The sequence below is a fragment of the Populus nigra genome, chromosome 11, assembly GCF_951802175.1.
Source record: "Populus nigra chromosome 11, ddPopNigr1.1, whole genome shotgun sequence".
Classification (NCBI taxonomy): Eukaryota; Viridiplantae; Streptophyta; class Magnoliopsida; order Malpighiales; family Salicaceae; genus Populus; species Populus nigra.
In genome coordinates, this window is record NC_084862.1 from 3,552,425 (window position 1) to 3,579,679 (window position 27,255).

General features: G+C 33.4%; 3 protein-coding genes across 6 annotated transcripts; 2 read left to right on the forward strand and 1 right to left on the reverse strand.

Annotated features, from left to right (window-relative positions):
- The first annotated feature begins 3,561 nt into the window (after positions 1–3,561).
- LOC133706376 (O-fucosyltransferase 9) lies at positions 3,562–13,162 on the forward strand. 3 transcript variants are annotated; one of them, XM_062131900.1, is made up of 10 exons: positions 3,570–4,593; positions 5,869–5,941; positions 6,442–6,509; positions 6,680–6,768; positions 7,634–7,831; positions 10,485–10,689; positions 10,784–10,951; positions 11,779–11,946; positions 12,089–12,279; positions 12,732–13,162. In XM_062131900.1, the coding sequence occupies exons 1-10, from the start codon at positions 4,147–4,149 to the stop codon at positions 12,886–12,888; spliced, it is 1,764 nt and encodes a 587-aa protein (XP_061987884.1). In that variant the 5' UTR covers positions 3,570–4,146; the 3' UTR covers positions 12,889–13,162. The 3 variants fall into 3 exon arrangements, with proteins under 3 accessions (XP_061987885.1, XP_061987884.1, XP_061987886.1); XM_062131902.1 differs by lacking the exon at positions 3,570–4,593 and adding an exon at positions 4,621–5,333; XM_062131901.1 differs by lacking the exon at positions 11,779–11,946 and having other exon boundaries at positions 3,562–4,593.
- A 1,735-nt stretch (positions 13,163–14,897) lies between these two features.
- Positions 14,898–21,387, forward strand: LOC133668473 (ran-binding protein M homolog). Of its 2 annotated transcripts, XM_062088344.1 has the most exons (10): positions 14,898–15,447; positions 15,872–16,018; positions 16,170–16,256; positions 16,669–16,714; positions 17,082–17,158; positions 17,641–17,803; positions 18,854–18,922; positions 20,080–20,139; positions 20,489–20,575; positions 20,764–21,387. In XM_062088344.1, exons 1-10 carry the CDS (start codon positions 15,047–15,049, stop codon positions 21,019–21,021), a joined length of 1,395 nt encoding a protein of 464 aa, XP_061944328.1. In that variant the 5' UTR covers positions 14,898–15,046; the 3' UTR covers positions 21,022–21,387. The 2 variants fall into 2 exon arrangements, with proteins under 2 accessions (XP_061944328.1, XP_061944329.1); XM_062088345.1 differs by lacking the exon at positions 20,489–20,575.
- Positions 21,388–22,440: 1,053 nt separating this feature from the next.
- LOC133667879 (V-type proton ATPase subunit G3) lies at positions 22,441–25,055 on the reverse strand. The gene is made up of 4 exons (XM_062087563.1): positions 24,264–25,055; positions 23,179–23,285; positions 22,978–23,069; positions 22,441–22,801 (listed from the first exon to the last, which is right to left on the reverse strand). The coding sequence occupies exons 2-4, from the start codon at positions 23,264–23,266 to the stop codon at positions 22,658–22,660; spliced, it is 324 nt and encodes a 107-aa protein (XP_061943547.1). The 5' UTR covers positions 23,267–23,285; positions 24,264–25,055; the 3' UTR covers positions 22,441–22,657.
- Positions 25,056–27,255: the final 2,200 nt, after the last annotated feature.

Here is a 27,255-nt window from a genome sequence, read left to right on the forward strand (position 1 = left end):
TAAATTTCATAAAAAAAACATTGGTCAACCTGAGTTAATTTGACTAACCTATTACCCAAGATATAAGATTATAATAACTTCATAAAAGAAAAGTCAAACAAATCACAAAACTCAAGGGAACTCAATGTCAGATTGTGAAATTAAAAAAAAAAATTAATTTGTAAAAAAAAAACCTAAAAATAGACTGGAATTAAATTTAGTTAATATTTAAAACTAGTGAATTAGTTAATGAGACCGATATTATCTCATAAAAAGGCAAATACAAAAAATAACAAACACAAAATTCTCAATCATAAAAAAATTAAAAAATAAAACAATGAGGACCAAATATAGTATAAAAATTAAATAAAAAAACATAACTAGGGACTAAATTAAAAAACAAAATAAATTAAAAAATGAGGACTGAAATTGGATAAAAAATTAAATGAAATAAAATTTTAAGAGAAAAAATTAAATAAATAAATAAAAGAATAAAAATATAATTAAAAAATGATGATAAAATTGAATACAAAAATTAAATGAAATTAAATTTTTAAAAATAATTTTTTTTTCAAAAATCATAAATAATAATTAAAATAATAACTATCAAAATTAAAATAAATATCAACAGGAGGATATAATTAAATTTTAAAAGGTCCAAGTAAAGTTGTCAATTCCGTTTCGTTTCGTCCGGAATAATCAAAATATTCCATACAAATTCAAAAAATGAAATAAAAGAGAACAATTTTCATCTCATTTTAAATCTCGGTCCGTTTCGAATTTTTTAGCTAAATTTCGGTCAGAATGTTCCGGTTTCATTCCACATGTTCCGTTCTGCTCTTGAAAAGCCATTGAATCATTGAATCAAATTGAACCTTGTTCAGTTTAATTAATTAAACCACCCAAGTATAAAAAACTCTTTTTCATTACTATTTTCAATAACAATGATATTAATAATAATATTAAAAATTATTATTACTATTTTCATTAACAATGATATTAATGTTTTAAAATTAGATTTATCACTAATATATATTGTTTATATTCATCTTGTTTTTTTCATGTTTGTACTTTATAGGAATTTAAGCAAAATAAGAGATGCTTTAGATTCTATTAGCCTTGATAACATTGACTTAACTTTATATTTAAAATATTTGTGTTAAAACATTTTACTTTTATAATATTTTGATATTTTGTTTAAGTTGAATTACTTTAAGTTAAAGATCTATTTAATCTTAACTATTTAAAAATATTTTAAATTATATTTATTTGACATTGTGTTTATATTACATAATTATATTTGTTGAATATATATATATAGCTTTAAAATAACATGTTAAAATATTTTAAAATTAAAATATTTTATTTTAATTAAAAAAATAAAATATTTATCAAAATAGAATTGATAAACTTGATTCCAAAACAAATCCTGAAATCAAGGAAAAGGCGAAGAGAGAGAGATGGAGAAAAAAATCCACCAACACGAATCTCGCCGTACAGACCACCCAATCAGCTGCTCACCAGCATATTGACATGAGAAAAATGCGTGAAAAGACAGACCTGCACACAAAACTTACAGGAGCAGAGACATGCACACCAGTGACCAGACTTTTCATGCTCCTCTCTCGCATGCTTGCATGAGAATCTCATGTCACAACCTGGAAGTCCACACACACAAGCTATAATAAAAACTTTTAAAACTTATAATAACTTAATTAATCATATTTTGAATTCATCTTTTAAAAACTATTAGTTACTTTCACTGAAAATTTAAAATATCATTAACTTTATGACTTGTAAAATTAATCGAGATTTATATAAACTGACCCGAACACTAACATTAATAAAAAACTTAAAAAATAAAAGCTTTTACTTTCAGAGAGATAGTCAGCTCGAGTACCATAAATTTTAGAGCCATTAAAAAATTACATGTCGTTAATTTTAGAATCTTGAAAGATTAATAGAGACACACATAAAATGATTTGGACAACCACAGTTAAAAAAAAATACAACTTTTCTAAGCGAATCTCTAATAATTTATAATTATAATTATTATAATATATTTTACAACTATGATAAAAAATTATAGCTCTCTTCTAAAGGATTCTTTAATTATTCATAACTATCATTATTATAAAGAAAAACCGAATTTTTTATGTTAAACAAATGATTTTGTTCAATAGTTTATAGTAATTTATTTTTTATGCTACAAGGTAAATATTATATTTTTTAAAATAACAATGTATATTTTGAATTGTAATTATAAAATAATATTACTAACAAGAATAATTAATGATAATTAATTAAATTATATAATATTAAGATAGAAAATTAAGATATAATAAATAAAAATATGTAGTAGTTTATAAATTCTTTTATCGGATAATAGTTTGTGACTTGAAACCAATAATGACTTTGATAAATTGCCCTAATTTAATTATATTCTGGGCATGTTTTGAGTTAAAAAAAAAAAAAGGTCCGAGGAGGCTATAAATGCTGGTGGGCCAGTTTCTGTTGTCCACACATGATGCTATCTACGAAACCAAACGGCCCACTACGTACTATAGTTACGTACCATAGTTGCTGTAGTTTTGTCGGTGCTATATTTGTTTTTTTAAAACAAACCTTAAAAATACCATTCAAGTATATATATTCTTAATTTTACATCAAACAGTTTTTTTATATCAATTTTAATTATTTGTATATCAGTTATATTTTGAAGTTTTTCAAAATTCTCAATTAATTATTTTCATCATTTTTAAGGTTTTTTATTAATATTGTTGTCCCCCAAAACATCTTTACATACAATAAGTAGGAGGAGTAAAATAAAAGAAAATGAGTTCCATCCCTGGTTTATATAGTGATTAAAAAATTTAATTTTTTCTTTTGAATATTTTTGAGTTGGGGCTAGTTACACTAAATAAAATAAAAGGTAAAAATCATCCTAAAACATCTTAAAATAAATTGTTTTGAGCTAATTTTTAATAATAAAAATATTCATTTTTGAATTAAAGCTGGTTATACTAAAATTTATACCTAAACTAAAAGCTTATGTTTATGGTGAGTTATTCTTTTAAGATATTAATGCACTAATACTTGAAATATGTATAAATTTTTATTTGAAGCATGTATTTTAAAGTGCTTAAATTATGTATAAAAAATAAATTTTTTACAATTTTACAATTTAAGTTTATTTTATATTTTTTATGTCATATTAAAAATATATTTTTGATTTAAGAGTGAGTGAGAGAAATTTATGGTGCTCATGGGGGAAAATCTTTTGTTACCTAAAAAGTAAATAATGATATTCTATTAATTATTTTTTAAATTTATTTTAAAGAAAAAAATAGATAAAGACAAATCTTAAGAAAATATATTTTTTCGATGAGTAATGAATTTTATCTTTTTTTTTTCTTTAATAAAAGATCAATGAGTAAATAATAGATGCTTCTTCTTAGTACTTGATCACCATGAAATTTATCATTAGTGGAAGGTATCTGAGAGAGGAGAGGGCCATGGAGATTATTATTAGCGGCACTGCTGTAACAGAACAGAAGCTCATGAACTGAACAAAAAGAATGCTAAACACACACTCTCATGATTAACATGAAAAAATGGATTTCAATTTGGTCAGTGAAATTAATTATTTTGATCTTCTCTCTTTAAAATAAGGAAAGAAACCCCTCAAATTCTTGCTTCCAAATACAGATCATCCCTCGGAGGAGACACCATCCTCTCTTGTCTTCTTGCCTATGAAAGCAAACAAGGCGCATCTTTTCAACAGTGCCCACTTGAAGCACACCCACACCCCGTTGCAATCCTTTTTTAAATGGTTTTTTGATTTGATTTATAGAAAAAACTCAAAATTCTATTGAAAAAGTAGAACATGAAACTAAAAAGAATCTCTCTCTCTTTTAAATAATAATAATAATAATAATAAAAATTTCTGTCAACTGTCACTCCCTAATGCAATCGTTTTCTCTATAAGATCCTCCAAAATCGTTTTCAGATCTTCCTCCTCCTTTTCGTCTCTCTCTCTCTCTCTCTCTCTCTCTTTGTTTTTTTATTCATTTTTTATTTTTCAACTCTATAGAATTAGAATTTCTGCTTTTGTTTTTATTTTTTTTTCTCTAAAACCCTGATTTCATTTAATTTAATTCGGTCAGCATGCACGGCTACAGTCGCCTCGGAAACGCCGGGGCCACCGGCCGCGCTGTCACAACCACCCCCACGCCGTCTCCTCCTTCCTCGCCTCGCCTCCGTCACAGCCGCAGCAGCGGAAAGAGCAATTCGTCTCCTGGCGGTGGTTTTTCGGGGGGCGGCGGCGGCGGCGGCGGTAGGGGAGGAGGGGGGAAGCAGCATGTGGTGGAGAGGTTGATGTTTATGGTGGTAACGGTGGTTTTGAGGCGAAGAGGATTGTTGCTGTTTGCGCCATTGCTGTATGTTGCAGGGATGGTTTTGTATATGGGTTCTTTGAATTTTGATGTTAATTTGAAAAATGGCGGTGTTGTTGTACGGAAACGTGCACCTCCTGGTACGGTGTACCGGAGTCCTAAGGTTTTTGACAAGCTTTGGCCGTATATGGAGGCTGAGAACAATGGCAGTCACAATGCGGTAGCGTTTCTTCCCTTTTCTTTTCTCTTCTTTTCTGATATTTATAGCTCTTGCTGTTTAGTAAAAGCTTGACGGCGAAGAATGGAAGTGTGTTATTAGGTTTGAGTTTTGAGTGTAGATGATGGAGTGATGTGTCTTATCTGTTAAGTTTAATTGCTACGTTTTGCCATACGAAAGGAAGGAGGCATGTAGGAAGATGCTACCTTTAAATCAAAGTAGGGTTTTTGAAATCAAGGAATGTGACTTGAGGGCGTTGTGATCATACAATACTTGCTAAGCAGCAAGGTAAATTTCTTAAAGCTAAAATTAGGCTAGGTATGCTATGTGACAGTGAGTGCTGGTCTGTGAAGAAACATGTCCAGAAGATAGGATTGTTAAGATAAGAATGGATATGATAAAAAGAGAGCGCATCAAGAAGAGGTGGAGGTGACTACTGATTGGATAAGATGAGAGGTACTTGGAGATGGCTTTGCCCCCAATGCAATATGGCTCTATGGGTGCGCACCAATGTGAAGGGGTGCTTGGATCCAAATAGTAGGAGCAAAGAAGAGTTAAAGGAGAGGCAGAAAAGGGGCGTGAGATGAAATGAAGGGGTGCTTGGATCCAAATAGTAGGAGTAAAGAAGAGTTAAAGGAGAGGCAGAAAAGGGGCGTGAGATGAAATGAAGGGGTGCTTGGATCCAAATAGTAGGAGTAAAGAAGAGTTAAAGGAGAGGCAGAAAAGGGACTTAAGATGAAATGGTAAGAGATGATTTTGTATTAGCAACTCATAGAAAGATTTTCCAGCTAAGACATTGTTGAATGGGATTGGGTTGTGTGGGAGCATGTAAACATTTTTTTTTTAAGTGCCATTACAGGTGCAATACTATTCCTTACCTTGCAACTCTATGAGGTGAGTTTTTCTTAAGAGCAGCTACTTGAAATAAAAATGTTGAATGGTACGAAGGATGCCTTGGATACAAATAATGAAAAGGGGGCACACTCCTTTGGCACCTGTCTTCATAAAGTTTGGTCTTAGTGATAAGAAGAAATAAACAGTTTGACACATGCTTGATATATTTAATAACAACCGCCGTTCCAATTATAGTGTCTACTGCAATGTTTTGCGGATAGATATTTATAAGAGCTGCATTTTTTCTGCCTTTTCGTCTTCATCTCTGTGCAGTGTGTAATTTTTGTTGAAATATAACATTTTGTTGTTCCTTTTCTTTTGCTTTTCTTCCCCTTGAGATGATTCCCCATGCTGTGTACAACTGACAAATAATAAATCATGCAGTTGATGACAGCATGGGATCCAAAACTGCGTCAAGCTTGGAAGTCCAGTGGCATCAGCAATTACTCTGATGCAGGTAGGATTCCCATATGACATTTATCTGCCAACCTTACAATGAATTTTTTTATTTGATTGCTAGGAAAAGATATCTCAATATGGTAAGCAAAAATATCAAAACTAAGCTGGTGGGTTTTATAGCCCATCGAGATCTGCAAATAGCTATGTTTGCTTGTATGCAGTGCCTAAATTTGGTGCTTGAGCTATCTTTTTGGAGTTACATTTTGGATAGCCATGTGGTCTCATGTTGGTTATGTATCTTATAATCCAGACAATCTGTATGTTTTTGTTATTTTTTGGAGAAGCAACATTAATGCACTAATGTAGTGATAGCTTACTCGTTACATATGGTGGTAACATAGGGTTCACTTGCTTATGCAGGGAAAACATATTTATTTGTCATTATTGATGTAGCTCTCCTTTCAGACATTAGTATCTCTTATGGTATTAGCCATTCTTTTTTGCTTGCTAAAGCATCAAGAGAAACTAACTGCTTTCTTGTGCTTTAATGGTTTTTAGAATTGCCAGAGTCTAATGGTTTCCTTATAATTGAAGCGAATGGTGGTTTGAATCAACAACGCTTATCGGTATGTTTTGTCTTTTAAAGTGAAGCTGACTTTATCCTTTGCTTTTAATCATTAAAAGGCTACATCTGAATGCGCTCTTGGTCTATTTATTGTCAAATCATCTGTCTTATAATTCATACCATTCACTTTATTTCCTTTTTTTTATTAAAAAATCCTTTTAATGCATACAGATATGTGATGCAGTTGCTGTGGCAGGATTGCTGAATGCTACTTTGGTCATTCCATTTTTTCATCTAAATAGTGTTTGGAGAGATTCCAGGTAATTACTGTTATTCCATGTTATTAATGTTATTATGCATGACCATCCCATCTCACTGAACAGTTTGCTTTATGATAGGTCATAAGTTTTCCTTGTTGGTTTCAAATATGTCTCTACCTTGGCCAATGACCAGTGCATTTAGAATATAATAAAGTTCTATCTTAGGAATTTTAAGTTGTAAAAACTTTCTCTTACAACCAATTGTTTGTTCAATTTTGCAATGGAAAAAAATATGTTGGAGCCAAGGCAAAGATCACAACTTTCACTTCCTTTCTCCGAGTTTCCTGACAGCTGTCAAGAACCTTTGGATCAAATGACACCTTTCTGCTTGTTTTAAGCAATCCTTGCATGGTGCATGATTATGTTCAACAATATAAGAAAACACAGCTTCCAAGCATTCGGAGAAATGGTGGCTTTATCTTTTTTCCTCCACCCTCATTCTGGTCATCTTGACTTTTCTTCACACTTGACTAATGTGACATTTTCTGTCACCAAATGCCAGCTCTTCTTTTTGAACACACAATTGAGGATTTTCTGCATGTTTGTTGTGTATCAGTTAGTATAACGGTAATGCAACCACATGTCTCTTATACTAGAACATAAACAAAATAAAACTTGATACATTCTGGTTGCTATTACGTAAATATATCACAACATGAGCAAGTTTTGTCACCAAACAGTATTTGTGCAACTTGTTTCTTGTTTTATTATATAATAGGAATTTGTCCAATTTCTTTTCATGGTGAAGTTATTATTTTTCCTTGCAAACATTTCACTATTTTCTATAATCAGATTTGTGAGAATTAATGCCAATACAGTTCTTGTTATCATGACTTTTTTTCTCCTTTTTTATTTTCAATGACAGTAAATTTGGAGAAATATTTGATGAAGATTTCTTCATACACGCACTTAAGAATAATGTGAAAGTAGTTCGAGAGCTCCCAAGTGATGTACTTGAGCAGTTTGATAATAACATAAGCAGCATAGTAAACTTAAGGGTAAAAGCTTGGTCCAGCCCGACCTACTATCTTCAGAAGGTTCTTCCAAAGCTGAGGCAGATGAGGTATGCAGTTTTACTTTTTCTTAATTATTGTTGTTGACATTGTCACCGGGGACTGTTTCCCAAAGCTCCAAGGAAACAAAGAAATTACTAGTTGTTTGATTTTAAATGATATGTGGACATTTTACTTCAACTGAATAGCTGTGTATGCTTATCATTCTTATACACAATCACCTCTGACATTTAGGTAGAGGACATGGCTGGGGATGGTGTGATTTTGTAGTTTATGAGTTTTTCATGTGTCCCACCTGTTTGTTTCTTTTATAGCTGGTCCTTGTTTGTCTTAAAAGTGCACAACAGTAGTGTTTTATATTTTTGTGAAAAATGAGAATAATGAAAGAAAAAAATATGAAGAGTGCTTGCCATGTTTATTCTACAGCACATGCATATGTTGATAAGTGGGACAACATTCATTTAAATAAATGCAACTTGTTTCTCCAAAAGCTTCATGAATAATCCTTAGTTACTAACGATGATTGGGAACAAAACATCCATTTTCCTTTACCTTCTCTGTTCTCATCTGTCAACATAGAGAAGGTAAGAATAAAAGAAATCCTATATGACTTTTAGCTTGATAAGCTAAATACAAATGAAGTACCACCACTGAAAAGAGTCACAAGGTCAGGTACTTCAAGTTGGGTGTTTTGTGATTGGGCTGAAGGAAAGTATTCATACAATTGTGGAAGCTTGTGGACTTTCAGATCTCTTGATAGATAAAGGTTTCAAGATGATATGATCTTGAGAGCAATGTCATGGTGTGTTGCGGGACATGAAGATTTGAAGAAAGGAAAGGAGAGAAAGGAATAAACAAAGGGGAGAGAAAGGAAGGACGAAGAGGAAGAGGGAGCTGGGAAGAAGAAGAGAAGGAGCAGGAGAAGAGAGGGAAAAGAAAGGAAGGAGGAAATCCACAGATTTTTCTTAATTCATTATAAACTATTTGTAATGTAAAAAGGGTACATATAAATAGTAAAACCTTACACAACTAGAAATTGAGCTTATAGCCCACCAAATAAAATGTCCAACAATAACATAAATCAAGCCCAATAATAAAACCGAATGAAATCTAATAACACGAGCTTAAGCCCAATCTCCCAGCCGCCAAAGAGTGACGAGCTGAGCTATCCTCTGTTGTCTTTGACGATACACATGTGGAATGCATCTCAAGTTTGGCGTCTCACCATGATGTACTGCTTCTATCACAGGCAAGAAGGTTCCAAGGTAATTTTTATTTCACATGTGGAATGCATGTGGAATGCATCTCAAGTGGAATGCATCTAATAACACGAGCTTAAGCCCAATCTCCCAGCCGCCAAAGAGTGACGAGCTGAGCTATCCTCTGTTGTCTTTGACGATACACATGTGGAATGCATCTCAAGTTTGGCGTCTCACCATGATGTACTGCTTCTATCACAGGCAAGAAGGTTCCATAACTAGTGAAGGATAGAATCAAGGTAATTTTTATTTGCTAGGAAAGCTATTATTATAGAACTGAAGGAGTGAAGGGACGATGCCTTTATTTTTGTTTCAACTTCAAGGACGAGTTTGAAGCAAGTCAGAAGTGTTGAAAGCTATTTTTATCATGGGAAGAGGGTAGCTGGACAGATGATTAAGAATATGGTATAGATGAAGGTGAAGACCATGGTTCATTCAATCCCATTTGGTGCATCTTGAGTAGATTGGGATCCCATGACTTGTTTTTCTTATTCTTGCCATTCCTTATCTTGATAGATGAGAAGACAAAAAAAAAGGGGTTTTTTGGTTAGCCGGTGGTTTGTTTTGAGGGAATCTAACCTCCACTGGTACCTAAAAGTTACTCTTAAAGCTTTTGGGAAAACCAAGGACTTATTTTATTCATGTCAAGACTCTTTTGATTAGAATAATGTTAAATAGGAAATTTAAGCAACTATACGTGCTCACAGTACATTACAAGGTATAACTGTCCATGACTTGTGTGCCTTTGTCTATGCAATTGCAAGTTCTCTTAGGCTGAAAAGGCACCAGATTGATGTTTTTTGGGTGACTTTTACATGGTGTGCTATGATTGTCTCAGTAAACATTGGAAAGCACATAAAAAACGATAAAATAGGTGTTTTCAGCCCAGACTACTTTGCAAAAGCATCTTTGCTGCGACAATAAACACATTTGAATGTGTGGAGAACACATTCAAAGTTAATGTTGACATAATCAGTTATGCTTGTTCCGTATTGCAAATGGACACTTCTGATTACCCACTTCTTGATACATGCATATGATGTAGAACACATGGCAAACACCCTTAACAGAAAAAACTTTCCTTCTAACATGTAAAAGAAAAGGAATAGGTGCTTTAAATGAAATTGCAGATGATTTGTACTAAAGAAACCTCTTAGATATAAAAGAGGATGTTGTTTTGGACCATGTGTGCCAATCCAACATGGTATTTACTTGTACACACAAACGAACACTAGTAAACACACTTGTTTTAAAAGAGAAAAAACAAATAAGGCACCAGCATTGCCTGTATGCACTAGTCAAAGCTGACTCCCAGTCAGACCAGATAGCTTTGAAGTTTTTGCAGTTTGATGCTATTCTTTATAATGTGCGCAGTCAATTTCATGAACGTAAGATATATTTGTGGGCGCTAGTATGATTGTAGTTTTCTCTTTCTATCATGCAGGGCAGTACGCATTGCACCTTTCTCCAACAGGTTGGCACATGCAGTTCCTCCAAATATCCAGGGTCTTAGATGCTTAGCCAATTTTGAAGCCCTGAGGTTTTCAGAATCCATAAGAATGCTTGCAGAGCAGATGGTTGATCGGATGATCAAGAATAGTTCTCAAAGTGGGGGAAAATATGTCTCGGTGCATCTGCGGTTTGAAACGGTGCCATTCTTATTTCCTTATGTTTAAGGATGTACTGTTGTTGGTTTTCTAGCTATATCCTATGCTTTTCTAAATGTCAATATTTTTATGAAAGGATATGGTTGCATTTTCATGCTGTGAGTATGATGGCGGGGAAGAAGAGAAACGAGAGATGGATATTGCACGAGAAAGTGCTTGGAGAGGAAAATTTAGGAGAAGGGGTAGAGTAATAAGGCCAGGAGCAAATCGTGTGGATGGAAAGTGCCCTTTAACTCCATTGGAGGTATTCGACTAACTTAATCCCTTTAATTGCTGTGAGACCCATCCAATATTCTTTAGTCACTATTTTTTTAAAGCAAATTTCAAATTTGTGAAAATATATAATGATGCATTTTGTGTGATATTCTAGAAATAGATCATTTTACAGAATGTCCATCTGATCAGCAAATCAAGTTAGCACATATAAATTCTGGCTTCATGCCTGAAAATCTATGCCCATATGTTGACACTGAAAGTTTTAACTCTCCAAGCACACAAGAACAAGGAGTGGCCATTGGGGGCTGTGACTAGTGCCTATTCAATGAACATGTAGGATTCTTCTTTCATTCTTGAAAATCTGTCCGAATTTGTAAAAGTTGTCTGATGGTGCAGTTTACATGATGTTATAGAAATCAATTTTATTGGTTTCCATCTGATTTGTTAATTTAATGAGCATGAACAGACCTGAAAGTGTATGCCCTTTCTCTTAACATTGCAAGCTATAACTTTTCTATGACACAAGAAAAGGGGGGAAATTGGGAGCTGTCACTAGCGTGGCTCTTTATTGAACAGGGTCAAGGAGGATTCCTGATGCTATAAAGTGCAGTCATTTTGTTCAGATTCATGCATTATCAATCATTTTTTTCCTTGAAATGAATTTTGGAAGTTTATCTTATATGCTCATTTTTTAACTTCGAAATATAAATTCCTTTTCTGTTTTCAATTATTAATCATGTATTTTGAAATTTATTCTCTTACATATCCATCTAGTTCAAAACAAAGCTGTAATTTGTGATTTAAGTTCTTAAAAGACTTACCAATTAAGATGGATCACCTTGCTTGCTATTGAAGGTAGGGATGATGCTTAGGGGAATGGGTTTTGATAATACCACCTCAGTATATGTCGCAGCAGGTAATATTTATAAAGCAGAGAAGTATATGGCTCCACTTAAACAGATGTTTCCACGTTTAGAAACGAAGGACACATTAGCTACCGCTGAAGAACTTGTGCCATTTAAGGTATCAAACTAGTTCTATATGCACTTGTAGTCTGCAATTTTCCCTACTGTCATTGAGTCAACACCTACTGTGAAAAGTAAAATAGAAATTGGTAAAAGACATGAATAAATCAATCTTTGTAATACTGAAGTATGTGATGTAGGGCCACTCGTCTAGGTTGGCTGCTCTTGACTACACGGTTTGCCTGCATAGTGAAGTCTTTGTCACAACACAAGGTGGGAACTTTCCACACTTTTTAATGGGTCACAGGCGCTATTTGTATGGAGGGCATGCCAAGACAATCAATCCTGACAAGAGAAAGTTAGCTCTCTTATTTGATAAACCCACAATCAGGTATGCAATTCAGTTTCTATTTCATTTCTGAACCTTATGTGTAGCATTTAGCACTTATGTGGGGGCTTAAAGCTGTTTAGCCAATAATCTACTTGGTTACAAGGATTGTTAACCTGTTCCTGTTGTTGGTGAGATAAAGAGACAGCAAAACTTGAGTAAAGATAGATTCAAATCATGATGTAAAAGGAAGAGTGAGAAGTGGACAACAATTCCATACATTCTGGACTTCTATTTTGTCCCCATTTCGACAGAAACACTTGCTGGATCTACCATTCATAACTCAGACATAAAATTTGGCGTGCTTTTAAAGATTCCTGATGACGTTTCTAATTGTTTTGCTAGTCAAATACAAAATTCTGTGATCTATTCTCACACACGTCTTTCAACAGGCCTCCATGTTTTGAGCATTATGTAGTAAAGGATCATTATCTTTTTGTCTTATTTTTTTGCAGATGGGAGGTCTTCAAGCGACAGATGCAAAATATGCTTCGCCACAGTGATGTGAAGGGCTCTGAATTAAGAAAGCCCAGTGCATCACTTTACACATTTCCCATGCCAGATTGCATGTGTAAACAAACTGAAGCTAGACAACAAGACAGTGACAGTTGATTTTAAGACTGGAATAGTAGATTACTCCTAGAATTACAGATTCTATATGCATATAATTTTCTTTGTATCATCAAAATTAACAACCACAAAAAAAAAACTCCTACAATTATAATTATTTCTTTCATTAGAATTGAGATGATAGGTTTATAGTTTTGATTTTTTGAGGTTCACTGTCGCATTGTAACTGAAATTGTCGGAAATTGCTCTAAATGATGTGTTTGAAACTGTACTTGAACAGAATTTCCATGTATTCAATTACATTCTTCACTTTGAATTCTTCAATCTATATTCTCTTCCCAGATCTTTGTGTGTTGATTTCTTTTTTAGGTCGTACCGGATATTGGCTTCATCACTATTCACAGATGCAACTGGAACAGTTGTTGAGAACAGCACACTGAAGACAGTAAAAATCCTTCTTGCTTCATTGGGGCTGCCACAAGAAGGTAGGTAAATGAACATGCCTAGGGTTTTATCTCAATGCAAGCAAGTGATTGGGGTGGCATTTGTACAAGAGACGTAGGGCTCTCAACACCTTCAACTTTAAGATACTACGGTGGGACTTTATGTTTTGTTTGTCATGGAATCTCGAAATCTCAAAATCATGGAAAAATATCATCTTTGCTTTGCATTTAGAAATCCCAGGTGCTGATTCAGAAATATTATTATGTTTTAATAATTTAAGATTCTCAGTGTCTGGAATTCCACTTCTTGCCGATTTAGTTTTTTCTTTCGTTTTTTTGAACAATTAGAAAAATTATATAATAGAATTGATTTTAATTATAAATTGAAGGGAAATCACACTTCAAATCATGCTGTTTAATCATTATTTTTTCACTTAGGCTCCATAGTTTACATTTCAAATCATGCTGTTTAACATCCTGGAGTTCGTAATACTTTACATCTTTACTATATCATGCTAAAGAAATCAACAAAGAAGATCAAATTATTTAAAAGATTACAATTATATTTTAATTAATGAATAAAAAGCTATTATATTAACTATTATAATTTTATCATCAAATTAAAAAAAAAAACCTAGTCACCATCCACACCTTTTTCTCCTCTCTTTTCTCTTCTCATCTTTTTCTCCTCTCTTTTCTCTTGAATTGCGTGGAGATATAATATGATTTCTTATTAAGATTTCTTCTATACCCGACAACCCATAACTTTTCTCTATTTATTAAAAGATAATATATTAAAGATAATGATAGCTTTTTTTTATTTAAAAATATATTAAAATAATATTTATTTATTTATTTTTAAAATTTTATTTTTAATATTTGTATATTAAAACAATTTAAAAATATATAAAAAATTAATTTAAAATATTTTTTAAAATCTTTAGGCCATTTACACGAGTGTTGGAAACGTAAACCAACTTATATTTTCAAAAAATTCAAAATATTTTTGTTAAAAATTATTTTTTTAATGTTTTGAATCTTTTTAATATGCTAATTTTAAAAATAATTTTTAAAAAATAAAAAAAATATTATTTTGATACATTTCAGAATAAAAATTATTTTAAAAAGTAATCACAACTACACTTTCAAATATAATTAAAAAAAAAGAAGAAAATATAACGATAAAAACTCCCAACTTCCTTTAAAAGAAAGCCAAAAGCTCTATAGGCTGAAATCAATATTAAAGCAAGCCATCATTGTTTAAACATCGGTTTTTGAAATTTGGGATTAGAGTTTAGTCAAGGTTAGGTTTGGAGTTTGCGTTTGATATTTGAGATTTGAAGTTTAATTAGGTTTAGAGTTTGTTTACATTTAAGATTTGAGATTTAGCTAGGTTTAAATTAGGTTTATGGTTAGTGTTTGGAATTTGAATTTGAATTTGAAATATAAGATAAAAATCAGCTTGTTTGTTTAAAATATTTTTGTAAAAATTTAAATTTATTTTATTTTATAATCTTAAATTATTTTAATGTTTTGATTTTAAAAATATTTTTTTTAAAAAACGAAATCGTTTAGAAGATGACGTAGATATTATAAGTCCTCCCCCGATTCCCCGAACTACCGAGCCTGACAGTCTCTCTCTTCACTGTAAAAGGACCCCACTTCATTTCTTTTAACAAACTCCAGCTCCAAATTCCTCAAAAAGAATCCCAATTCAATTCCAATTCTTCGATGTTCCATTAACCAAGCCCTAAAATATGAGCTCCACCACCACCACCACCACTTCCCCAACCACCAACAGCACCGCCATCAATTCGAATTCCAAGAACGGCAGCAATCAAGATCCAGGCTCCTACTTCATAGACGTAGCACGGCAATACTCATCACCAATTGGCGGAGAAACAGAGCTTGAACCAAAGGAGTTAAACACGTTGAACAGCTCTGGAGGGTTTCTTGTTGTATCGACTGATAAATTGAGTGTTAAATACCCAAGTGTGAATCTTCATGGTCATGACGTTGGTGTTATTCAAGCCGATAAACCGGTGCCGGATAAACGACTTGTTTATTATTTTGAGATTTTTGTAAAGAATGCTGGTGCTAAAGGACAGATTGCTATTGGTTTTACTAGTCAGGGTTTCAAGATGAGGAGACAACCTGGGCAAGGCTTTTCTTTCCTTCCTTCTTTTTTTAAGTAATTTGTTTTGTTATTTGTAATGTAGAGTTAGTGAGAAATGCAATTAGGGTTTTTTCTCCGGCTCTTGATAGAATTTTAGTTGCTAATCACGGGAGGTAATGGATTAGGTTTATAAGATTTAACATTTTGGAGCGATTAAAAAGTTGGATATTAAGTATTTATTTATTAAATACTTTTGGTTCATGAAAAAATTTAAAAGAAGGTAAAAAAAAGGGTGTTTTATACTTTAAATGTTCTTTTGAAGGTATAATAGGCAGAAGTTCTTGATTGGAAATGTGGGTTTTTGTTCTTGTGCACTGTATGCAAGTTTGAATTGCAATGAGTTGTTAACTATAATAATGCTGAGATTCACCAGTTGTTTCTTTCAAATTTTTATTTGGTTGAGCAGGTGGGAAGCAAACAGCTGTGGATATCACGGGGATGATGGGAATCTTTATAGTGGACATGGGAAGGGAGAGGCATTTGGCCCAACGTTCACGACCAATGATACAGTTGGTGCTGGTATCAACTATGCTTCACAGGAATTCTTTTTCACGTAAGGAAGTTGCTCACTTTGGTTAGTTTGTGTTGTTGATATCAAACTCCTGTTGCATGTGGACACTGAGTGATTAATAAGTCTATTTTCTGAACTCTTCTTCTGTTACCATGCTACTCATTATTACATGTTCTCTTTGTGCTGATATCAGTAAAAATGGAGCGGTAGTTGGTGGAGTGTACAAGGAGATAAAGGGCCCGTTGTTTCCTACTGTTGCTGTTCACAGCCAGAATGAGGAGTATGTGGCACCTCCCTCAACTAGTTACAATATTTAACTATTATTCTGAGACAGTTTGCTTGTCAATTCTTGTGCTAGATTTAAAATATGCAGATGTGGTAGACTATCCTGTGGCTGCTATGGCTTTTAGTTGAACTTTTGCTACCAAGATCATAGAGATACATTGTATTGCCATCTAGAAAATTTTGTCTCTACAGTGATTAAGGTTCTAGCTTATCCAAGGTTCTGATCGCTCATATAATCCATTTTGGTCACATGTTTTACAGCAAATGACCTGTGATTAATTATTTAGATTTATGGAAAAACGAATTCAAACTATATTTTAATATTTTTCCTTTTCTCTTGCTAATTTTGCTAGTATTATCATGATGCTAGAGGATCTGATACCTTCAGTTACTTGTTAACCTGGCAGGATTGAAGTCAACTTTGGGCAGAGAGAATTTGCCTTTGATCTTAAGGCAAGATATCCATTCTTTTGATTCTTTCTTATGGACCTTCTTCTTTTTTTGGTTAAGTGGGTTTGCAAAAATCTTCTTCTCTGTGCAAGGTCATTGCTCGAGCTTGGGAAGGTCAAGTTGTTTTGTATGGAAGGAAATAAAGTTTAATGGACAGCCTTCACTTTCCAAGAAGTGATATGATTCGATAGTCATAGATTTTTTCACTTTGGGTTTGCTTATATAATTCTCTTGGTGAATGGTTTCCTTATCACCTGGATTAGTTGTCTGAAACTTTTTTTCTAAAACAGCATCTACAGATTTAACAAATTTACACAAGTTCTTGATATTATTGATGCGTCCTTGTGTTTTTCTTTGTATCCTTGCTTAGGAATATGAAAGACAAGAAGCTATGAAGCAAAAATCGACAGTTGACAAAATATCTTTACCGCCAAATATTAGTTATGGGTAAGTCTATGTTATTTTTGAGTCTCTTTTATATAAATTAGTTTCTGCTTTGAGTTGGTGTAACTTGCAATATCCTCGTAATTGAAACTACATTTACCTAAAATATGATGTCTGCACCTCAACAACGGAAGAGTCGGGTGGAAATTTATAGTAAAAATAATGGATCAAGGCAAGCTGTTCCTCTTTTTTATCTCTTGTTTTCTTCAGCTCCTCTCTCTCTTCTTCCAATATTTAATCTTGTTCATCTGAAATTTTTCACCTCGGGTTTTGTGATGGGGCAGGGCTGCAGTAGGTCTTGCTTTAAAATCTTATAAAACAACAAAAAAGAGGTTTTAGAAGTATGAAAAAGCCCTTTGGTGTATTTAGAAATAATAGTAAACTTGCTAATTTAAATAACAGTACTTGATCTTGCAAGTCAGCTATCATTAATCATCATTATTTCTGTATACTTCAGTTAATATTAGTTTTTATTGCATGGGCAGACTTGTTCGCTCCTACTTATTACACTACGGCTATGAAGAGACACTCAATGCTTTTGATGTGGCTAGTAAAAGTACTATCCCTCCGATATGTATAGCTCAAGAAAATGGTTCTGGTGAACAGGACACTGCATATGCTTTAACACACAGAAAAACTCTTCGACAGGTATGAAATTGTTGGTGATGGGTGTTTATATTCAATTAATAGTTCACATTGGCGGGCATCGAACTTTAGGCATGGTGTATATGATAAATGTAAGTGGTGTTATGTATGAGTAAGATGCTGGTAAACCCTTTGTTGTACGGAATATGTGTTTCTGTGTGTAATACTTGGAGGTTCCTGTCTTTTTTTGGTTAAAAGCTCATCAGCGTCTTTAGAGCTTCCCTTGGATTCGATGTATTGATATCTAGTGGTGATAGGGCTTATGAGCCCCTGAATGATGCATTCATTCCCATATCATTTTATGAGTTCACTGGGCGCCTCTCGTTTTCTCAATGATTCTCTAATGTGCATCCCATCTTTGATGCTCCACCCTTTTAAATTCTTTTAGGAATATATTGGTTAAAGAAGTGTTTCTGAAATGCACAAGCATTGCAGAATGGTGCTAAGCTTAGTTGGGGTAGGATCTGCAGGGCTTCAGTGAATGCAATGCCTATGTGTTAATTTAGCCTTGTTATTCAGGAGGAGTAGATTTGTGTGTGTTTCATGTGCAGGTAATGTAATGACCGAGAGAGATGTGTAGTGATGGATGCTGGTAACAGCTAATTAATAACTTAATCAGGCTTTTATAGTACAGAAGTTGTACTTATTTGGATAATATATTCCATGGGTGTACAGTTGGAAAACTTAAGGATGATTGCTTGGTGCAATTCTAAAAGTATTGGGCTTGCACCCGCAACATTGTAGGTTTGAGTCTTGAGATCAGCCACTTGTACAAAAATGTTGAAGGATTAAGTTAGTAGTCATATACTCTGCTATGGTGGTCATAATTAAGTTTGAGAAGATCTGATATGTTAGATTACATCCCATATGGCGTCTTTTGTGAATTAGTTGAACTGTCATGATCATCATTCTTCTGGCTATTAGTATTCACATTCTTCAATCTGTGTTGATGCTTGTAATATTTCTGTGCTATTTGAATTATTTTTATTTATTGTTTATTTTCTTCTTTTTGAATATGAGATTTGTTTTTGCTGACTTTTTTCTCCATTGAAGCTAATCAGAAATGGTGAGATTGACACTGCACTCAGTAATCTTCGTGATTGGTATCCCCAGATAATGCAGGTGAACACCATCTACAGTGCAGTTGCTGTTTTTAGTCTCATGTTTTTATTTACTTGGTACATAATATGTAGAGGACTTTGACATTCAAGGTTTCATTGTGATTTTTCTGTAATCAATATATGTACCGACAACCATTAAGCGTGTACGCACCTCTTAATCTAATTCCTGCTTCAAATAATCATCTAGATGACCCATTTTTTTAATTTACTACTACTACTACTACTACTACTACTACTACTACGATTTGGTATTATCCTGTTAAATAGGGACCGTCACGATACCTTTGTGACAGCTTGGCTCGCAGCTGTGTCATAATTGTTATTATAAATAGTGGCCCACGATACCTTTTTGACAGCTTGGCTTGCAACTGTGTCATAATTGTTGCATGGTCCATCACCTCCAGTTGGGTTTGGAGTTAGATCGGAAGAGCACTGTCCCCAGTAGGGAAGGATGGGGCCTATCAACCTTGAGTCAAATTTGTTTTCGGAACAGTTTAGGACCCTCTCTTCACTAGTCTACCCACCCTCCCCTGTCCTCCCATATCACAACTTTGTGTGTTATTGTTGCCTGTTTGGCAATTACGTAGAAGCATTGTATGACTTTCTTCCTGAATGGATGCTAGATGAGTTGATATTTCCCTCGTGATTGGCGGACCGTACTATGATTTGTCCTCTATTGGTTGTTTTCGTATCTTGTGTGACCATCTGTAGATTACTGAGGGAATTTCACACAACTGTTGCCAAAATAGCAGCAAGGTCTCCTCATCTGGTTTGTTTCTTGAGGACTAAAAGTGTTTCCAATTAAATTGGTAGTTCTTGAGAATAAAAGTCACATCATGAACTTTAAAGCTACCTTTATTTCTGTTCTTTAACAAAATTGTTAAATTGGATTGTTGGTGCTGGATACCAGATGACAGTGACATCATTATTACGAGTCCATGTATATGAACCTGCATTTGTTCTCATTTTTGTCGACACATGTTTAAAATTAGGATGTTCAATCGTCATCAAGCAATAAATTTAATTGTGAGTTCAAAGTTTTGTTTTCTTTCACCTAGAATTTAACAAAATTGATGATGATCAGCTTTTCCACTCTTAATGCTTGATGTGATCAATATCTTAAATAATGTGAGCTGTGACAGGGTTTTTCTTGTGCAGGATGAAAAATCAGCTGCTTGCTTTTTGCTTCACAGTCAAAAATTTATTGAATTAGTCCGGGTATATGTTTTTTTCCCTGTTTAGTTTGCTTTAGTCACTTTTTTTTCTCCAATAAAGGAAATCTTTAATTCGTGGTGATGAATATGGACTTGCTACAAGTTATTTTCTGAAAGTTGCTTCAGCATATCTAGAAACTTGATTCTGGCTTTTTTAAAAAAATAATAATAATGAATTGCTTATATGCATGGCAGTCTGTACATGCATGCTGTTGTCAATTAGTGTTCCTTGTATAGCTCACGATTAATTTCACCATGGTAATTGTCAACTGTTCTTCTGCATGATCAGGAAATCATGACTTTTGAGTACTTAACTGAATATCTAGTCATGAAAACTTATTTAATGTATGTAGGTTGGGGCACTAGGGGATGCTGTCACGTATGGAAGGATTGAATTAGCAAAGTTCTTTAAGCTGCCCCTGTTTGATGATCTAGTTCGGGTACTCAAACTTTCTTTCATGCACTGTCTCTTTTTTTGTTTTGTTTTTGTCTAGGAGTATTTTACTACTTCTCATATAATGAGAGAGGAAAGAAAATTGTGCCCATCTTCCTAATGTCTAATGATGTCTTCTGTCTCATGGTACCGAGTCAGTTGCTAAATCTGTCTGATATTCCCATGCTTTTGCAGGATTGTGTGGCCTTACTGGCATATGAACAGCCACAAAAGTGCTCAGCTGGGTATCTTCTTGAGGATTCACAGCGTGAGATTGTGGCTGATGCTGTAAACGCCATGATTTTATTAACAGATCCCAATGTGAAGGATTCACAAAGCTGCTTGCGATCACATCTGGAGAGGTTGCTCAGACAGCTTACAGTTTGCTGCTTGGAGAGAAGGTCCTTTAATGGGGATCAGGGTGAAGTTTTCCACCTGCATAGAGTGCTTTAAAAGTGGGGAGAGGGCCAGGTGCCAACTCGTATATTTCTTCATTTTGGCGCACCGTTCGCATGGGTAGTTGGCTTTCCCTCGCTGCGATTCAAGTGATCTGATTGGTCAAAGTGTCAGTATACCTGCTAGATGGCCTCTCGATGCTTGACTGATGCAATAATCAGATGCTGTGGGGATTCTCTACTCGCAAATTTAAACTGGGATGCAAAACTTTAATCACGCTATAAACTGTTGTCTCCATGCCTGCAGTCAGATTTCACCCAGAAGGTGTTGCTCGGGCTTTACTGTAAATAAGTTGACATACAAATGCACAATTTGTTCAAGATTTGATTCTAAAGAAGACGCTGATGGTCTTTTCATGGGAAAGGTAAAGTGATGCTACCATATGGTAATTACCAAAGGGTTTTTTTTTTTTTTTTAATTTTTTATCAGGGGGTTTTTAAAATTAATTTTTATTTAAAAATATATCAAAATAATTTTAATTTTTTTTTTTAATATCAACCTAGTAAAATTATCGAAAATACTAAAAAAAACTGAAAAAACATCACATTGATGTTTCAAATTGATGCTTCAGCCTATCTTAATTCTGAAACATGCTTGCGAAATCAGTTCTATGAAATGAGAGTGTGTGGAAGAAAGTCTCCAAAACTTCAAATCTGTTTTTCATGTTTCAAGAGCAGCTTAAATCATCGCTTTAGAAGCCAACTCCCTTGTGATTTTAAATGTTCGTTACTTCGTTTCAGTTTTCCAACGCACTCTCTGTATGGAGAACAAAATATTTCACCATGGTTGGTTGAAAAAATAAACGTGAAAACTTGCAGATAGATATGAAACTAAATTTCACGAATCAAAAACCAACCGAATTCAGTGTATTTATTTAAAAAAAAAAAACAAAGCTTAGTCTAGTTCCTATCTGCGAGGCTACTCGTTTAAATGCTATAAAATGTTGATGATAAATGTAGTTTGCAAAACGATTGTGTTGTGCATTTCCAGGATTCCCACTTCAAATTTAGGGATGAGCAACTTCCTCCTAATTTCTCTCAATTTTCCCACTTCAAATTCCTGAATGTCATATTCGCGGCATTCAAAACTCTTACGAACTGATTTCCGCATCCAGATTCATTTAGAAAGAACATCAAAACATTCAAAATAAATATTCCTCAAATGACATTGGTGATGACCAAAAACATGCTTACATGGAAAGCTGAAAATAAAAGAGGAGCAACTCTTATTAGATATAGTTGGCCAGCTATGCTTCTTCTTTGCTGCAGGCTACTCTTCTAATTCTCTCTTAACCTGTGACTGAATAACGAAGAAACAATATAGAACAGTCAGAGGCTGTTTAACATTGGATTTACTTGCATGGTGCTGTCCTAGCAATGGCCCGGATGGCTCAAAACATATCATTTGTCCAAAAAATAGATTTTTTCATGGTAAATCTCGTTTAACACCGCTGGTGTGATTAAAAGACACCCAGTTATTGCCACAATCTTAACTATTCAAACTCGAAGTGAACAAAAACGATTTCAACTTCATGGATATGGATGCTAGATTTGCTAAAGAGAAAGAAAAACTTGAACAGAAAGGACATAGCCCTCACAAATCACAATTAAAGCTCCACAGTAACCTTCAAGCATCAATACTTTGCGGCTGTGGTGTACTTGATGAGCATGTCAACAGTATCTGACTGGACCTTAAAGGCTGACTTCTTCAGGTTTTGAATCTTTACGTCAGTTTCCTCTTCAAGCCGTTCCGCGGTGAAGCCAGAGTTCCCACTTGTCTATATGGATTTGAAAAACCAAATAAAGTTAATAAAGAAATTGTAATTCAAGCTAGATAATTAAAGCTATGTTGATGAAAATGCTGTTATTTGGATTCTTTATAGTTTCTGTTGGCAACAGATGCGAGACTGAAAATAGATGTAGCTGAGGAGATAGCTAACCATACCTCACCAACTCTCTTTTGGTACTCAGATTCCAGGTTCGAGCGATAATGGCCTGCATCTTTCTCGGCTTCTTCTTTTGCTTGCCTTAACCTTGTTGTCTTCACTGGACAGCAATTTGAGATTTTTGTTGGTTACAAACAATTTGGACTTATTAAAGATCCACAACATATAATGTAATAAAGCAAAAAACAAGGAGAGTGTTCAGTTCTTACAGTTTCTAGCAGCAGTAACAATTTGTTGAGCCTCCTGTTCTGCAGTTAGTAGCATTTGAATCCCTTCATGACCTCTCATGGAATCCATGGTAGCAATGCAACCTCAACTAGAAAGAACAACTCCATGAGCAAACAAGTTTTCAAGCACTTATAGCAGGTACCCTACTAGAAGAAAAGGAAAAAACCTGCTCACAGAAGTAAACCAGAGCAGATCTTCAAGCAGACTTACAGAACCATCAAATTGCAGAAAACCAAGTACGAAGAAAAACACAAAACAACTAATCTGATGATAGTACATTCATTGAAACACTCTGCAAGCTAAAATAGCTAAACAAGATTTCTGAAGACATAATAACAATGCTGGGAGCAAAATTTTCAGGGAATTTAAAGGACATTATAACCATGACAGGTTCAAAAGACTTTGTGAGCGAGCTAAACTCTATAATTCAGATAGCTTTGCCTACCATCCTTTTCAGTAAGATTAATGGGACCAAGTGCTTTCTTATTTGATTTTTTCCCATTTGATGTTATTCAAACAGTGTCCTTATAGAAAGCTGATCTAACTATCTACACAGCCTTAGAAGATCTGTTTAGGGAGACTCCAATGCCATTATGCAATATCAGCCACCAAGAGCTGTCAAAGAAATCAACAATAATTGGACCTAAAATGAGCAATTCTGTAACTTAAGAAAAAAAAAAAACACACACATATCATTTAGGCCTAAGGGTGTGAAGTGACTGTACAGAAGAAGACAGATCCTACATGATGAATATAGAAATTGTGAAGCCGGATAAAGATTGTCAAATGCAGTGAAATTTGTGTTTGTTTTGATTTGAACCTGTAAGCTTGTAAACTTTTGAGAAATTCCAAATATGGATGAACAAGCAATCAACTGATACAATTAACTTTTCAGAGCATGGTGAAAATATTTTTGAAGAAATCAATATGTGGCTCATAAATATTCAAAAGTTTACAAAAAAAGCATCAATGTTACATGTGCATGCACATTTACTCTCAAATGCAACAAGGGTAAAGAAATCATGGAAATACGTACGTAAAAAAAAAAACTCAATAACATAAATACCTAAAGAAAGAAAGAAATTGATGAAGAATTCTTTCCACGAGCCCTCTTCCAGAATAGGGAAAAAATGGCACTTGGTTTCTTGGAAATTTTTGAGGGTGAGAGAGAGATTTTCTCCATAATTAAAGGTATCAGTTAATTAGCCTTTTTCCTTAGTCAATACTAGATTTGTGGCGTCCTCTGCCAGGAGCCGGTCAATTTCTTTTTTGATGCAAAAAAAGAATGATGAGAAAAAAAAAAAATTTAGACCCCAGTTCAATTAATAATTTAAATAATATAATTAAAAAATATAACAACAATGAATAAATAGACAAAAAAATAACACAAAAAAGTAAAAATAACCCGACTTGAGTATACATGAATTATCAAACAACTTTAATATTGAAGGGCTAAAAAAAAAAACTGGTTTAACTTGTAAATCTCACAATCATTGATATAAGATTGAGACAATCTCATAAAAAGAAACATAAGAAAAAAGCTTAAAGATCATTTTTTAATAAATCAAATAAGAACATTATAAATTCATAGAAAGAAAAATGAAAAAAAAAGATGAAGTTCAATCTCCAACAAATAAAACATTAAAGGACAAAAATTAAAAAAAAATATAATTAATAAAAGGATGGAAAAAATTGATCCGAACTCAAACAGGTCAAGATGCAAATTCTTTGACCAAGTCCTAATACCAGAGTGACCACGTTTGAAAATAAATTGAATAAAATCATGAAACTCAATTATCAAACAACTCAATATAGAAATAAAAAAAATTAATTTGAAATAGCAACGAGAAAAAATATGAGTTAACCCGAGTCAACCTGTAAATCCAATAATTATGGGCACATGATCATGATAACCAAATATAAAGAAAAGGAAATAAAAAGGTACGAAGACTAGTTTCCAACAAGTTAAATGTTAAAGGATGAAATTGAAATAAATCAATTTAGAAAAAGAAAAAAAATCAACTTATGTTAAGCTTTGAAACCCATGATCCTAGTCATGAACCTAAGACTAATCCATAGATGGCAAACTGTAAAAAGTAATAAAGCAAAACTCTAAAACAAAATCAATTTAAAAAATGATTTAAAAAAAAAATAGCAATAAAAAAAGTAAGAATTAAATTTGAAAGATGAGAAAAATTTAGAGGGATAAAATTAAAAAAACATACCAATTTTATAATTTATTCAAGATAAAAAAATATAATAAAAAAACAGAACTTAAATCTAAAGAATTAACAAATTAAAGGGATGATTTGGAACTTTTAAGGGGCTACCGAGAAAATCTAGCTTGAGAGAGAGAAAAAGAAAAAATGGCAATAAATACCAAACCACTAGGAATCTTGGAACACGCACACCACTTCATCATGTAGGGAGCTTCGTGAAGATTAATCTAATACCGTTGGTGAAGGAAGTATTTGATAGTTGAGAGGTCGTGCACGTGTTGCCCACTTTGTGAAGCGTGCAACGCACGTGTCACCATGTTTTCTTTTAATTTAAAATATTTAACATTTATTACAATACAACAAAGCTCTGGAACTAACATGATATTACAAAAAAACCATGGTAAAGAGATGAAAAAGCTCTTATAAAAGAGTTATGTTGATTATGTATTAAGGGCATATAAATAATTTAATTGTTTTAAAAAAATAAAAAGACCATAATGCTCTTAAGTAGAAGACAACATATTTTCTTTATTATAAAGATAAATAGGTATTTTTGTTGTGCTAAAAAAAAAAAAAATAATCAATAAAACCCTGTATAAAATATTAAAAATAATTGTTGTGGAAAGATAAACTTATACAATACCTAGTTGAAAAGTTTTTTTTAATCAGAAGTCATTTCAGCAAACTATAATAATTTCTCCAAAATTTTAGGGTTATTTTTATTTTTATTTTTTATGGTTTGCATGCCGCATTACCCTCATTGGATGCACTGCTGGCAGCTAGAAGAGATTAATTTTGAAACATTGACATAAAAATTCTCATGTCCCGGTTTCTCATCCTCCTCCTCTTCTTCTTCTTAATTTATTTTTCAACAATAGCAACCATAGTTATTAAACTTAAGTTATGATAGTGATGGATATAATAACTTGTCAGGACCGACAATCAAAAGTCATTTATATTTTTCATTGAGATGAGTCGTATATGTTTTTGTATTCCTTAACGTAACAAGGCCGTGAACTCCAAAAATTGAGTGTTCAGGACTGATTGCGAGCACCCAACGGTTGAAACACTACATATCATCTGCAAGTTCTTGACCGTAGTGTTAGAGAGTCCATACACTCAATTTTTATTGGTTTCACCGGACGATGCTGCCTCCAACCACAAATCCAGATCGATATTTGGGTGGGTCAAAAGATTGTCCATGTATCTCTCCTTCATTTGATTGCTATATGTCTCCTTGAAATAAAAAATAAAATCATCAAATTCAAGTAAATAATAACTTAAAAAAATGATTGAAAACCAACATACCACAAAGTGTTGAGCTCAACTATCAACAAACTGTTGTACCCCTTTTTGACGGTCATCACTCCATATGCGGGTGGTAACGGAACCGTGAATTTTCGGCTTCAATTCCCCATACTGGACTGTGACTGTCATGTGAAACGCTCGGACGTCACGTGTTGAATGTATTCCGTCCATATAGTCTCCGAGATGTATGGTGGCCTAAAATCCTTCTAAACCGCCATGTCATTCCAACCTGCTAGATCACTTTCTTTTGTATATTCTTTAGGTTTTCTTTGTGCCTCCTACCAACAATCACACAACCTATAAGATACAAACAAATTATCTATAAGTAAATGACAAATAAAATTTTAATATTAGGAATAAAAAATATTATCTTGATTTTGATATTACATAGTTGCAACGTGATTTTTCTAAATCCTCCTCGCAATATTATCATTTGTTCTATCCCATTCAAATTTTCCCTTACAATAAAAATTTATAAAAGAAAAATTTCAGTAATTTCAATAAAATAAACGAATTAACATAATAAATTTT

Bases quoted from the DNA above. Each gene is read 5' to 3' on its own strand.
- LOC133706376 (XM_062131900.1), top strand. From the start codon at position 4,147: ATGCACGGCTACAGTCGCCTCGGAAACGCCGGGGCCACCGGCCGCGCT. The intron at 10,690-10,783 runs GTGCCATTCTTA...TTTTTATGAAAG, and splicing joins TGCATCTGCGGTTTGAAACG to GATATGGTTGCATTTTCATG. The intron at 12,280-12,731 runs GTATGCAATTCA...ATTTTTTTGCAG, and splicing joins TTTGATAAACCCACAATCAG to ATGGGAGGTCTTCAAGCGAC.
- LOC133668473 (XM_062088344.1), top strand. From the start codon at position 15,047: ATGAGCTCCACCACCACCACCACCACTTCCCCAACCACCAACAGCACC. The intron at 16,257-16,668 runs GTATGTGGCACC...TTAACCTGGCAG, and splicing joins GTTCACAGCCAGAATGAGGA to GATTGAAGTCAACTTTGGGC. The intron at 20,140-20,488 runs GTATATGTTTTT...TAATGTATGTAG, and splicing joins AATTTATTGAATTAGTCCGG to GTTGGGGCACTAGGGGATGC.
- LOC133667879 (XM_062087563.1), bottom strand. From the start codon at position 23,266: ATGGATTCCATGAGAGGTCATGAAGGGATTCAAATGCTACTAACTGCA. The intron at 23,070-23,178 runs GTAAGAACTGAA...ATTGCTGTCCAG, and splicing joins TGTTACTGCTGCTAGAAACT to TGAAGACAACAAGGTTAAGG. The intron at 22,802-22,977 runs GTTGGTGAGGTA...AAATCCATATAG, and splicing joins AATCTGAGTACCAAAAGAGA to ACAAGTGGGAACTCTGGCTT.